At 51.1% G+C, this 14,666-nt stretch overlaps 1 protein-coding gene and 1 pseudogene across 1 annotated transcript; one reads left to right on the plus strand and one right to left on the minus strand.

The window, feature by feature from the left end:
- Window positions 1-3,278: 3,278 nt before the first annotated feature.
- On the plus strand, window positions 3,279-4,132 carry LOC109781813 (uncharacterized). The gene has a single exon (XM_040388914.3). The coding sequence runs from the start codon at window positions 3,453-3,455 to the stop codon at window positions 3,957-3,959; it is 507 nt and encodes a 168-aa protein (XP_040244848.1). The 5' UTR covers window positions 3,279-3,452; the 3' UTR covers window positions 3,960-4,132.
- Window positions 4,133-12,943: 8,811 nt separating this feature from the next.
- LOC109781810 (uncharacterized) lies at window positions 12,944-13,884 on the minus strand (annotated as a pseudogene).
- Window positions 13,885-14,666: the final 782 nt, after the last annotated feature.

Below are 14,666 nucleotides of genomic sequence, written 5' to 3' on the forward strand. Positions count from 1 at the left end.
GCTACCTGATCCTGTAATTACTGAACATATTGTACTGGCAATTTTATTTATGGATCCGTTGTTGAACCATTATGCTGGGAATTTGAATTGCACATTTCGTATTTCAAAATTTCCAATTAGAATAATAAATTACAGGCAAAAATAAAAATAGAACAGACGGTCATGGACCTTTGCAAACGGTTCTAGCAGTAAAAGCGCTTGCGATGGATAGCCCGATGCCACACAGTTTTCTACATCAAATCGTGTGTGATGTAGTTAATGAAGCAATCAGTTAACCAAGGCAGAGCGTGTGTGATAGTTACACCTTTCATACACGAGCGTATACATAAAACCATGTGGGATGTACATCCGAACGGAAATGTTTTCACTGGATTGACTGTGTGGGATGTACATAAGAATGGAAACGTATTCCTTGGATTGACTGTGTGTGATGTACATACGAACGGAAATGTTTTTCTGGGATTCACCGTGTGGGATGTACATACCTACGGAAATGATTTTCTCGAATTACCGTGTGGGATGTACATACCTACGGAAATGATTTTCTCGGATTACCGTGTGGGATGTACATAACTACGGAAATGATTGGGTTTCGATGCCTCGCCCGATCGCACACGACCCCAGCCTGGGTCCCAGGAGGGCCTATCCCCGACGATTTCTAGGTCGTGTGGGAAGGAGACCCTATCGCACACACTCACTTGGCGACGGTTCCAAATGCCGTCGCGGAAAGGGGTAAAAACCCGTTTGTTTAGGACCCACGCGCACCAGTGATTCTCATCCGGATATGCTCTATGTGTTGGTCATTTGGCCAGATATGCAATTTGATAATGTTTTTCTTTGTAGCCTTCCTGTGTGTATAACGTGTTCTTGAAGGTTAAGAAGATGAAATTCGTCCTCATGCATTGTTGGTTGAAGTAGAGTAGGCAACCCAAGTGGGATTTATTCATTATCAACACCGTCAAGACCGTCGGCATCAACACAGAGGGAGAAGAGGGTGATCCAACTGGACCAACAAAAGAACCTCGAGAAGGTTAGAAAAGGGTTTTGGGGAAAGAAATGAGAGGAGGAGGAGAAGAGAGAAAGGGTAGCGACCAAGATGGCGGAGAGATTCGAATACATCTTGGCAAAGAAGGATGATGCATGTATCAAACGCTCCGACGTCGAGGGAGAAAAGGCCGAGAGGTTTAACATGTTGATGGCATCGACCGAGAAGAAGCTACAGCTCGAAGAGAAGAAGACTATGCTGGAAGAGAAGAAGGTTGAGATCGCGACCACTTCAGAGAATTCAAAAATGTTGACCTTGACGATGGAGAATTTGGATGAAGACGCAAGGATGATTGTGCAAGCCATCCGTCTTAAGTTGTTGAAGTGCTTGAAGGAGCAACAGAATATGGCGGAAAAGGCGGCAACCAAGAGGAAGCGGATTACGAGGAACATATGTTCAAAAACTATGAGCAAACTATGAACATTGACGTTGATCGGGCGTTATGCATGGCCGAGCCCGAGCAAACGTTCGAGGGATGCGGTTGGATGTCCGGCTCTCACATCCATGTCCGCGGACTGGTCCGAAACAGTCCGCGGATGGATACCATGGCCATTTTCATGCGTTGAAGATACCCTAAAGTTTTGGACTTCGTGCGTTGAGATGGTGTGGGTCTTTTTTAGACGGGCCACTGACTCCTTCAAATTTCTTGCGTTCTTGTAACACTAGCACCCAATGGCTAGGCAGCGGGACCGCGAACGGCTGGAGCAGATGTTGGATGCGCTACATGTCATCGCTTGGCGCCTCTCTTCTATGCGAGCTCCCTGATGATGTGGCCAATTGGTGATCCTTTTTCTATTTTCTTTTATACTTTTTTTGGGGGTACGTGTACTGATGCTTGAGTAGATTTTTCTATCTTAATGATGTAGTACTCGTTGCATGGACATGTTGATTGCTTTATTTATAAAGTGACGCAAAAGCCGGTGACAACAATGGCATGTGTATAGTGCGACGGCGTTGTGCGCGATGCTGGCTCGCTGCTTGAGCCCCATTCACTCTTCTCTCCCGCTTGCATCATGACCGTACGCATGAGCCTGCCAACGCCGAGCGAACGACATGCAGCATGGTCGCGCTGCAAGCCCTCTCGCCGAACGTTCGCTCAGAACATTTTTCCGGTAAAAAGCTAAACTGAAGATCAAAGGCGTCAGGGGAGATTGTTTCAGTCTCAAGGTTTGCATTGTTCCTCCTCTTGGGTGATACATTTACTACTACCTCCCGATGATAAAAGGCCTCAGCAGGGATATTCGCTCAGGGAGTAGTAGTAAAAGTGGAAGCAATGGTTTGACCACTCGTGACCAGAACTCGTGGTTTGCGATTCATCGACACCGCGTAAGCGCGTACACATACTAATCTTCGCATCTCCGTCTTGTCACTGCCGGTTCAAACATTTTACGTGTCACGTAGCAAAAGTGTCGCCGTCGAGAGAAACACGCAGCACTACAATTCTATTCCGGTGTTCCCCCAGACAGGCCTCAGAACAATATTCTCTGTGCCACTGTACCGATACAATATGCATGTGAACTTCGAGCTGGTCGTATAACCAGACCAGACATTCTGAAATCTCTGGGAATTATGGTGCGCATTTGCACACGTACGTACACTTGCCAAATTATATGAATCTATTATTGTTAGTAGGAACACTGGTTTGGGCCAGAAGTGCAGGACGACAGTGCAGAGGATGCGAATCCGCGTTTGCGTGGGCGGAAGCGGACACCGCACCGACCGAGCCGTGTGTCGCCCGCAGCCCCGACCTCTCCAGCTGTTCACAGCTACGCCCGGGCCGCCCATGGCGCTGCTGGACGGACGCGTCCTCGAGATTAACAAAACCACGTCACGGGCGGTGCGCCCCGTGCCGCCACCAGTTTACTACTCCATCATATTAGATCACGTCTTAGCAAAGCGACCGTATAGAAAATGTCCAAAGTTGGTCCGCGAAGGAGGAGTATTCGATTCAAATTGCAAACATTTCGTTTCGCCTTTGCGCTTTGTTCCGTTTCCCGTACGTGCAGATATATTTTGCACTTTTAGAAGAATGCATCTTCCTCCTTTTTAAAACTGTTTAGATTTTTGCACTTTGGGAACGCGTGCGTGCGTGCGGTGGGGCGCTGATCTGCATCGACCGATCTCCTTTGACTTGGCTTGGCCTAGGATTGAAGACGGGATTACTGGAATTAATGCGTGCGCGTGTGTGACAGACGAGTCAACGGCAGCCACACAGCTTCTCCTCCCGCGTTCAGATCTCCGACATGACCGTTCGTGCCTCTGCTTCCCATCCGCCTCCTATATAAATCCCCCACCTCACAATCCTCTGAACCCATCCAACTTAATCTCGCCTTCATTCCTCCTACTACCCACCCACATCGATCACTCCATCGTCATCTCTGTGCCCGCATCGAAAAGAGGTAGCAGGATGGCCGGCGCCGGTGCCGCAGCAGCGATCAGCTCGGAGCAGATGAGCGAGTTCCGGGAGGCCTTCGCCTTCTTCGACAAGGACGGCGACGGCTGCATCACGGCGGAGGAGCTGTCCACGGTCATCCGCTCCCTGGGCCAGTCCCCGACGCCCGAGGAGCTGCGCGACATGGTGCGCGACGTGGACGCCGACGGCAACGGCACCATCGAGTTCGCCGAGTTCCTGGCGCTCATGTCCCGCAAGGCCGACGCCGACGCGGACGCCGCCGACCCCGAGGAGGAGCTCCGGGAAGCCTTCAGGGTGTTCGACAAGGACCACGACGGCCACATCTCCAAGGCCGAGCTGCGCCACGTCATGATCAGCCTCGGCGAGAAGCTCACCGACGAGGAGGTCGACGGGATGATCCAGGAGGCCGACCTCGACGGCGACGGCCTCGTCAACTTCGACGAGTTCGTCAGGATGATGATGCTCTCCGACGCCGACCAGCAGCAGCAGCAGCAGCATTGAGAGTTTGTCCGAGACTAGGAAATATAGTCCGTCCGTCCGTCGTCCATTTCTTCGGTGGACGGACGGACACCTCTCTAATCCGCCCGGGGATTAAGTTAGCTAAGCTAGCCATGCATGTGTGGATGAATGGATCTTGAATTCTTGATTGATTATTTACAACTGTTATTGGAAAAGCTAGAGATTAAATAACTAACTAAAGAAAAGAAAAAACTAACTGAACGTGGTGATTCTGTTCCGTCGGCGCCAGCGGTGCATATAATTAAATAATTTTCACCAGTGATTATCCAACTCAAACCATTTTACTTTCTTTTTTTAGAATTACTCAAACCACGGTACTTATCGAACTCTAACCTCTGTACCACATGACATATGTGGTAAGCAATTCAAACCAATCCAAAAGAACTCTAACCTCTGTAATCCCGGTCGAGCAGTGGCGGATACAGGCCCCAGGCCTCGAGCGTGAGGCCCAAATGCTCTGGTGTGACTGAATGCATCCAGTGCAGCTCTGCCCGAATTATTCTTGGGGCTGAAAGATTGATGTCTTTTTACGCCTCGTTTGGCTCCCAAGAATTGAATTTGATTCATTTGATAGGATTCCAAATCAAGTTATACAGCACTTGAATTTAAATTCAATTCCAACATTCACGTGTCATGTGGAAATGTAAGCCATTCATTTTTCTAAACTACGCTGTTTAGTATTTGAACCCCACCTCATGTTTTTGTTTACTAGGACAGTGCCCGTGCAATGCAACATGATATAAATATGGTAAACGTTTGGCAACAGTGCGCGGCCGAGTTTGCGCCGGTCGCACGATGCGTCGCCACGCGGGTCCTTGCTGGCATGTGCTACCTCCCTGCATCGGCATGTTTTCTTTGTCGGGCCCACGCCTGTCCCTTCCCCTTTTGTATTTTTCTCCTTCCTTATCCTCTTCCTCCCTCCCGTCATTTTCCTCCCCTCATTCCCTCTCTGTTTCTTCTTTTCCTCCATGGATCTCTCCTCCTCTTGACCACCGGCCTCCACTGCTACTAGGAACCGGACATGGCCGTGTACCCATCCCCTACCCTTCATCCCCATGTGATTTGTAATACGATGAGAGAAGCCCTCTCCCTCTCCCACCTCCCCCCAAAACAGCCATTAAATTTGTGAGGGCGAGTGGAAGAACACGAGCGAGGTGCTGCTGTGGAGCTAGGGGTGCTTCTTCACCTCCTCTACGACTGCGGCTGGGCAGCATGGCGGGGTGACGCATGCTGCGACCGTTGTCACGCGTGCTGGGAGTTGCAAGGTTCTGCAACTGGTGGAGCTAGAAGCTCATCTGGGCGACCATGCCGGTGACTCCTCAATGTTGCAACTGCCGGGGCTGAAAGCTTCTACCGGCGTGGTAAAAAGCTACGACCATGTTTTGTTTTTGCTGTAACTGGCCCATATTTTTGCTACCACCTACCCGCCCAAAATTTGCTACCAGGTGATTTTTGCTGCAACCGATGAACCATTTTGCTACAACCGTTTCGATTTTTTGTTACTACCGGTGTTTTGTCGATTTTTGCTACATCCATCTTCTGTTTTTTCCTGTCTTTTTTGCTACAACCATATTTTGATTTTGCTGGAACTGAAGACATTTTTTGCTACATCCACCCACGGCGGTGTTGCTCAACGGCGGCAATGGCTTTTTTTTGCTACAATCGTCTCGGATATTTGCTATTACCGGAGATGCCATTTTGCTACCACCGGAGTTTTTGCTACTACCAGAGTCTTCCTGGAAGCATCAGGAATTTTTGCTACCACCCTTGTTTTTGCTGGAACCATCCTAAATTTTTGCTACCACCGTCTTTTGATTTTGCTGGAACCGGCATTTTTCGCTTCGGTATCGGCGATGAAGGCGGGTGGTGTTTTGGTTCGCCGGCAGCGGTGAGGCTGCGAGCGCCGGTGATGAGCATGTTGGAAATATGCCCTAGAGGCAATAATAAAATGGTTATTATTGTATTTCCTTATTCATGATAATTGTCTGTTGTTCATGCTATAATTGTATTAACTGGAAACCGTAATACATGTGTGAATACATAGACCACAACATGTCCCTAGTAAGCCTCTAGTTGACTAGCTCGTTGATCAATAGATGGTTATGGTTTCCTGACCATGGACATTGGATGTCATTGATAACGGGATCACATCATTAGGAGAATGATGTGATGGACAAGACCCAATCCTAAGCATAGCACAAGATCGTGTAGTTCGTTTGCTAGAGCTTTTCTAATGTCAAGTATCATTTCCTTAGACCATGAGATTGTGCAACTCCCGGATACCGTAGGAATGCTTTGGGTGTACCAAACGTCACAACGTAACTGGGTGGCTATAAAGGTGCACTACAGGTATCTCCGAAAGTGTCTGTTGGGTTGGCACGAATCGATACTGGGATTTGTCACTCCGTATGACGGAGAGGTATCTCTGGGCCCACTCGGTAATGCATCATCATAATGAGCTCAATGTGACTAAGGAGTTAGCCACGGGATCATGCATTACGGTACGAGTAAAGTGACTTGCCGGTAACGATATTGAACAAGGTATTGGGATACCGACGATCGAATCTCGGGCAAGTAACGTACCGATTGACAAAGGGAATTGTATACGGGATTGATTGAATCCTCGACATCGTGGTTCATCCGATGAGATCATCGTGGAACATGTGGGAGCCAACATGGGTATCCATATCCCGCTGTTGGTTATTGACCGGAGAGTCGTCTCGGTCATGTCTGCATGTCTCCCGAACCCGTAGGGTCTACACACTTAAGGTTCGGTGACGCTAGGGTTGTAGAGATATTAGTATGCGGAAATCCGAAAGTCGTTCGGAGTCCCGGATGAGATCCCGGACGTCACGAGGAGTTCCGGAATGGCCCGGAGGTAAAGATTTATATATGGGAAGTCCTATTTTGGCCACCGGAAAATGTTCGGTATTTTTCGGTATTGTACCGGGAAGGTTCTAGAAGGTTCCGAAGTGGGGCCCACCTGCATGGGGGGCCCACATGAACGTGGGTAGTGGGAGCAAGGCCCCACACCCCTGGTCAAGGCGCACCAAGATCCCACCTTAGAAGGAATAAGATCATATCCCGATGGGATAAGATCAAGATCCCTAAAAAAGGGGGATAACAATCGGTGGGGAAGGGAAATGATGGAATTTCTTTCCCCCACCTTTGCCAACGCCCCAATGGACTTGGAGGGCAAGAAACCAGCCCCCTCCATCCCTATATATAGTGGGGAGGCGCATGGGAGCAGCACCCCAAGCCCTGGCGCCTCCCTCCCTCCCGTGACACCTCTTCCTCCCCGCTTGCGCTTGGCGAAGCCCTGCCGGGATCCCGCTACTTCCACCACCACGCCGTCGTGCTGCTGGATCTCCATCAACGTCTCCCCCCTTGCTGGATCAAGGAGGAGACGTCCCCGCTCCGTACGTGTGTTGAACGCGGAGGTGCCGTCCGTTCGGCGCTAGGATCATCGATGATTTGGATCACGACGAGTACGACTCCATCAACCCCGTTCTCTTGAACGCTTCCGCTCGCGATCTACAAGGGTATGTAGATGCACTCCTCCCCTCTCGTTGCTAGCATCTCCTAGATTGATCTTGGTGACACGTAGGAAAATTTTGAATTTCTGCTACGTTCCCCAACAGAGCAGGGGCAGCGGTGGTCCGAGCAAGAGCAGCGCGGGCCAGCGTGCGGGATCCCGCGAGCGGCGGCGGCGCTTGCTTTTTTTTCTCCTTTTTTCCCGTGGGGGAGGATGACGATAGGAGATGCGGGGCAGATATGACATATGCGCGCGTCCAGATCGAGCGGCTCTGGTTTGACCGGCCGAAATGTTCCGCCGGTGCGCCGGCACAGAGTACTGCCCTATAAATATTCTAGTATTTTAGCTCGTGATTTATCTACCCATGGTAAATCAAAGGTGACTAATTATCTGCTGATTTCTTCCCACCCGACCCGTCCCCGCGTCGCCTCCAGGGGCGACACGGGCGGAGCCCTAGATCGAGCCACCGTCGGGCCTCCCTCATCGCCTACCTCCCCTCGCCGTCGCCGGATGAGGTTGCCGGACTAAGTCCACGCGGCGGACGGCGGCGGCGGGGCTTTCCCCTTTATCCGTGGCTGGTAAATTGACGGGTGGAGGGAGGCTCGGCCCTCTTCTGTGGGGTGCCACAGCGGCTTCGGTGCCTGGGTTCTCCAAGGTTGCGTCTCCGGCGCGTGGCGGCCGCGGTGACGGTGCCATCGGGCTCCTGGGCTGCGGCCCGGTGCTCTTGCCGGCGAGTCGGGGAGGGGTGGCGCCCCACCCCCCTTCCGGCGTTTTGGTGGCTCCTTCGCTAGCGGGCCTGCTGCTCGCCGGCCTTTGGTGGCTACTGCGACGGTGTTGCAGCTGGGGGGTCGCCGGATCTGGTCGTCTTGGTCGGGTCTGACTCGTCGGCGCCTGCCGGTGACAAGGTGGATGGATCCTGCGTGGTGGTGGCGCCGCCATGGCACCGGAGGTGTGCGGGCCAGCGGGTGTGCGGATCAGCTGCAGGTTGTCCCTGACGTGGCTGGTTGTGTGGGGGTGTGGAGGCCAGTTGCTCCGGGTGATAGCCAGCGTAGCTTTTGCTGGCACCGACGACGCGGCGCCCGTGGGCGTCATTTTTCCTTCCTGAAGGGTCGTCGAGGAGCTCTCTGGCCTTGTCCACCTCCAAGGTTCGTCTTCGAGTGAAAGCCTATGGCCATGTGGTAGTGTCGGGCGACGGCGTCATTTCAGCGTCGCTTCCCTCCTTGGGGCGCCATCTTGAAGACTTGTTCCCCTCCGCGCTTTCCGTGGGCTGGACGTGCACGACATCACGGTTGGATGGTGCCCAACCAGTGATGCGAGTGGTTGGCGTTGCGACTGCGGCGACGACGATGGTGGCGTGCGAAGCTAGGTCGCGCCTGGTCCTTCTGATGTCGGCGGTCTAATGCGCCAATGGGTGCGCCTTTGTTTGGTTCTCGCTGTGACAGAGAAGTCGGAGCTGCGCGTGGCGGGGCCCCTGCGGCAGCGGTGACTCCATGAGGGCGGTTTCAGCGGACGGTGCTCTTCGGAGATGCGATGGACTAGGTCGGTGCGAGGCTTGCACCTTTCTCCTGCGAAGCGCATCAACACAATCGGAGCTGCCGGTCCTCGACGTCTTGCCAATTGTGTGGCTGTGCCGACGAGGTCCTCGCGTGTCGCTCGTTCGGAGGGGTCTTGATGGGTCATCAGTGGCGAAGTTGGAGTCGCCTGCTCGAGGAGAGGTGATGACGATGACATTGCAGGCAACCTCGACGGTTTCCTCTCCTCGACGGTGTGTGTGGTCTTGTGGGTGCCAGGTTGGTCGGAGTGCCCTATTCTGTGGGCGTGTTGTAACGTTTTTTGCCCGGGTTTCCGTTAATTAACCGGGCAATTCTCTTCTTCTTAATCAATGAAAATGGCAAATCTTTTGGCTCGTTTCAAAAAAGGTGACTAATTTCGCACTCCCCGCGTGCTCGCATCTGCCAGAATATTATCAAATATCAGCAACTTTCTCGCCCCCGCGTCGCCCTCCTCGGCGACATGGAGGAAACTCTCAGCGCCACCGCCTACCTCCCCCTCCCTCTCCTTTTTGCCTAGCCGCCACCGGAGGAGCCCACTGGCTCCGAGGATGGTGGTGGTCGGGCGCTTCATGGGCGCGCAACTCGATCTGGCTAGCATGTGTGGGGTGGCGGGGTTGGCCCACCATGGCCGCGGCTGGAGGTGTGTCGGTGGTCGCTGCTCCGAGATGAGGGTGGAAGGGGTGGTGTGGAGCGTCCGTGCCAGCAGCGCCTCGTCTCGTGGCATGTCTGGGCCGCATCTTGGTCGGCGAGTCAAATGCGGCGGCGGAGCTTCGAGCCGGTGTCCAGCTTTGGTGGCAGAGGTGGGGGTGCTACCACTTCAACGAGTCTCAGGGTGGTTGGAGGTGCTCATGTTGGTTGTGTGTTGGTGGCGGACGGACTCAGCTCGGTCCCAGTCGGCCATGGTAGGCGTAGGTGGTTGGATTTGGGCCCCGACGCCCAGATCTGATGGTGGCGTCCTCCGGGCACAGTGAACGTGGTGCAAGCTTGATCCGGGCAGGGTTGTGGCTGCCCTATTCCAGATCTGGTTGGACCAGTAGTGGCGGCTATTGTACTACATGATGCCACATCTCCCATTGCGGTGGTTAGCCTGCTTGAGCAGCTCCTGTGGACTTTGGGTTTTTTTGATCTTGGGTTGGGAGAAATCCCTGGTTCGATATTCGAGGCTGACAACGGCGACGCCCGAGGGCGTCGTCCCCCCCGGAGGCGTTGCTTTGGCCCTGATCTGTCTTCCTCCCTCGTGCTCGAGGGAAACCGACTTGGTTCGGCGTCCTGACTAGGCAGTGGCGGCGTCATGGTGCCGTTCCCTTCTTGAAGGCGTCGTCCTGTTGCTCAAGGATTCCCGGTGGCGCGACTTAAGTCGGTGTCGGCCACTACTCTAGGCGTGAGCCTCCGGGGCGCAATGTACACCATCGTCGGCGCTCTCTCGATAGCGCCTTCCCTAGGTCCACCCAGGCCCTGCCGTCCACTTGCCGACTTCCTCTTGGCGCAATGGGTGGGGCTACGTTTGCCTGTGTTGTCTTAGAGTCTTGGTCATGTCGTAGAGGCCTCCGACATCCATCGTGGTGCGGCTTGGTTGCTTTGTGTTTTGCCTCACCGACATTGGCATGAGGTTGAACTAGGTAGAGCATGTATCGTATTTACGTGTGGTGGGTGTGAGTGGTGGATGTGGTTGCTAATCCTCGAGATTAGTGTTGTAATGGCCGGAAAGCGTTGTATCCGACTTGTTTGCCGTTTCTTCCTTAATACAATGATACGTATGCTTATGCGTATTCTAAAAAAATTAAAGTTAAAATTGACCCACAAGGTAAATAAATTAAGGTGAATGATTAGCATACGGGAAATGTGTGGACAAATGGTGTGCTGTGACAAAAAAACCGGCTGGACAAGAAAAACGATCGAGGGATGTGATGGAAGGGGGGAACCGGTTGACAAACGTTCCGCGGCAATCAAACAGTCTGCGATGATTAACTTGGTAATGATTGACTTGATGATGATTTTCATAATTTTGAATTTCTTAACCAAAACTGCTAAAAGTTGGCGTATGGATTCTCTGAAGTGTCAGCCGTTTATTTTTATTTTGTGGAGTTTAAGTCACTTTTAAGATCTTTTATTTGATTTCAAGTTTTGTATTTGTTGCAACTTGGTTCAGTACAGTACTAGCTTAGCACCTGAGATGTCAACGTGACACCGCACGCGTGCAGTGCAGGACTTGATCACCGATTCCGATCGCACAGCTCACAGATGGCTTCGCTGGACATAACAAGGACGGCTGGGCGTGCGTATTTCTTTTGCAGCCGCAACGCGTGACAGTCTGCATGCCGCCGACCACCGGCGTGTTTGGGCGGCTGGCCTGACAGAGTGACAGTCCAGCTAAGAGGAATGTAACCAGCAGCTAGTCACATTCACCATCTCACAGCTCAAGTTCAGATCCTCCTGACTTGACTTCGAGAAATAAAATGATTCGAATAGACTGGGGCACAAATGTCAACCAAAAAAATGAGTCACCGATCGCCAGATCGTTACGTGCCAGTGACAAGAAAAACTGTTTTTTTTAAATAAAAAGGAAGGGTAAGGGGCAAACGGAAGTTTCTTCTCTTCGGCATACATCTTCCTTGCATTGATGATTGCTTCGAGTGGTTCTTTGATATCATAGTCGCCGGCCTTTGTGTCGTTGTCTTTTTTTTCTTTTCTTTTTTTGCGGGGAGTCTTTTTTTCTTTTCATCGGGCTTTCGGACTTAGCTGTCACCGAGTTGGGAGTGCCACTCTTTTTCTGTTCGTCCCCACTTGATGCATCATCATCTTGCCCAACCGAGCTCTTCTTGTCTGTAATTTCAAAAGTCTAACGGGTCTTTCATTTTTTATCATGCTCAAGCTCGGTCCAACAATGATGCAAAGTGAAGGTCTTCCCTTTCTTTTTCTTCGCTCATTTCTTCCCTCTACTCCGGCACATCCCTTGAGCGAGGTTAAGCTACAAGAAATCATTGAGAACAAAGTTAGTCACAATTAAGAGCAAACAATATATGCTACAATTGAGAGCAAACAATCTAGCTGTTAAAAAAAATTCAAGGCCATCGTCGATCATCCGAGAACTAAGCAACCACATGAGCACGGCACCGAGATTTGTTAACAAGGTTCACCGATATGACTACATCCCCGGAGCATGACTATGGGCGTTCCTCCCCATGACACCGTCACAATATCGCACACCGGCCACCCAGGTGCCGACACACGCCGTCGGCTTCCCCTTGCGCGTCTGTGCTATTATGTTGGCATATGTTATATCGTGTGTCTATCCCCACTATATATGAGAGGTCTATGATACAAGTGTCCTACTAGGACACGACTCCATATCCTATCTAAACACAATACAACTACAAGTCCAACTATAACCCACCTTGTACATAATATTCGACATAACTCTAACACTAGCTCAAGCTCAGAGCCTCGTGACTTGACTTAGAGAAATAAAATGATTAGAATAGACTGGGACACAAATGTCAACCAAAGAAATGAGTCTCCAATTGCCAGATCGTTTCGTGCCGGTAACAAGAAAATCTGTATTTTATAATATAATAAAGAAGGGTAATAGGCACTACCTCCATTTTTAAATATAAGACGCTGGGGCAGTTTATATGTCTTTTTTTTTCTGAAACATGGTCCCTTAGGGCCTGATTTATTTATTTATTTATTACAAAAAACTTATGGTTGGGCAATTGTTGAAGAGCGTTTTAGCCACTCGTGACCGATAAACTTCTCGTGCCCAAAAATGGAGCGGAGATGCTTAAGTCGAATGAAATGTTGTCCGTTCGATGAAATTCAAACGTTCGAATATCGACCCGAAGACCGATGCCATAGTGGTATGTTTGAACAATACTATATCAAAAAGCAGGGATACATCCCACCGAAGAGACTTTTATGATCAATCACATCATTTAGTTCACGAATATCAGTAACCAATCCATAGATGATGAGTAAATGAAAACTCCGGCAGAATTCCGGCCGGCATCAGCCGAAGAAATGGATTGACTCGTCGCTGCTGAACCTGAATTAATCACGGCGACCAGGCCGGCCGTCAGGTGTCCATGGGATGGGAGAAATGGACGAACTATGTATCTCAGTGCTGCTGCTGGTCGGAGTCGGAGAGCATCATCATCCTGACGAACTCGTCGAAGTTGACGAGGCCGTCGCCGTCGAGGTCGGCCTCCTGGATCATCTCCTCCACCTCCACGTCGGTGAGCTTCTCGCCGAGGCTGACCATGACGTGGCGCAGCTCGGCCTTGGAGATGTGGCCGTCGTGGTCCTTGTCGAACACCCTGAAGGCCTCCCGGAGCTCCTCCTCGGGGTCGCTGGCGTCCGCGTCCGCGTCGGCCTTGCGGGACATGAGCGCCAGGAACTCGGCGAACTCGATGGTGCCGTTGCCGTCGGCGTCCACGTCGCGCACCATGTCGCGCAGCTCCTCGGGCGTCGGGGTCTGGCCCAAGGAGCGGATGACCGTGGACAGCTCATCCGCCGTGATGCAGCCGTCGCCGTCCTTATCAAAGAAGGAGAAGGCCTCCCGGAACTCGCTCATATGCTCCGAGCTGATCGCCGCTGCACCGGCAGCCATTGTTGTTGGTGTTGTTGTTGTTGATGATGCAGCAGCACAGAGATGACGATGGAGTGATCGATATGGGTAGATCGAGAAATGAAGGTGAGATCGATTTGGATGGGTTTAGAGGTCGGGGAGGTGGAGATTTATATAGGAGATGGAGTACATGGCTGCCGTTGACTCGTTGCTCTCATTAATTCCAATCGTGCATTCTCTCCTAGCCAAAGTCAAAACAATTGTAGCATTGCACATCAGCACCGCACTGGCACCGTACGCGTTACAAAAGTGCAAAATCTAAACGGGAAAGGTAGTGCGAGCTAACAAAAGTGCAAAGGCAAAAGGCCCGGTTTGAATTTTGAACCGTGAACTTTATTACCTTTTCGTTTTGAAGAAAAGGCAATCCTAGAAGAATTATATATACAAATCTCGAGAATAGTTTTATTTTTTAAAAGAAGGCATAATCTTTGCCTCATCCATTAACTAAGGAAGAAATAGAAGATTCTGCTACATGCACGACGCCACGCGTCCGAATTAGTACATTACTCTCCCGGCATTATTTGTGCCAAACGTTTAGCCCCCACGACGACCCAAAGTTTTGCCTCCTTGATGTTCTAAATGAGAATTGTCGGAGGTGCGGACTTGTGGCGGAAGACACTTGCATTTTTTTCATTCCAAATGGTCTAACCTGCAAGCATTATTATAGACGCCATGTCACTTCTATTTGAAATATTGGCACCGGACATGTTGATCCATCACTCTTTGGTTGATCGCTTTAAGTTCTAAGTGGGGGTGTCAAGGTGCACAAGGTGTGGTTAATCCTTTCCCAACCCCAAAACGCTCAACGTGTCAAATGAGAGTTGATTCTTGCTCCCTTTTACATAGGGGGCAAAGCCCATAATTTGGCCAACCGTATTTTACCTAGCTATCTGTCAATATTGTTTTGGATGACCAACCATGCAAAGAATTTGATCTTTGGGGGGCACAATTTTCAAGCCATGCACTCCATTGAGGTA

The sequence above is a fragment of the Aegilops tauschii genome, chromosome 5, assembly GCF_002575655.3.
Source record: "Aegilops tauschii subsp. strangulata cultivar AL8/78 chromosome 5, Aet v6.0, whole genome shotgun sequence".
NCBI lineage: Eukaryota > Viridiplantae > Streptophyta > Magnoliopsida > Poales > Poaceae > Aegilops > Aegilops tauschii.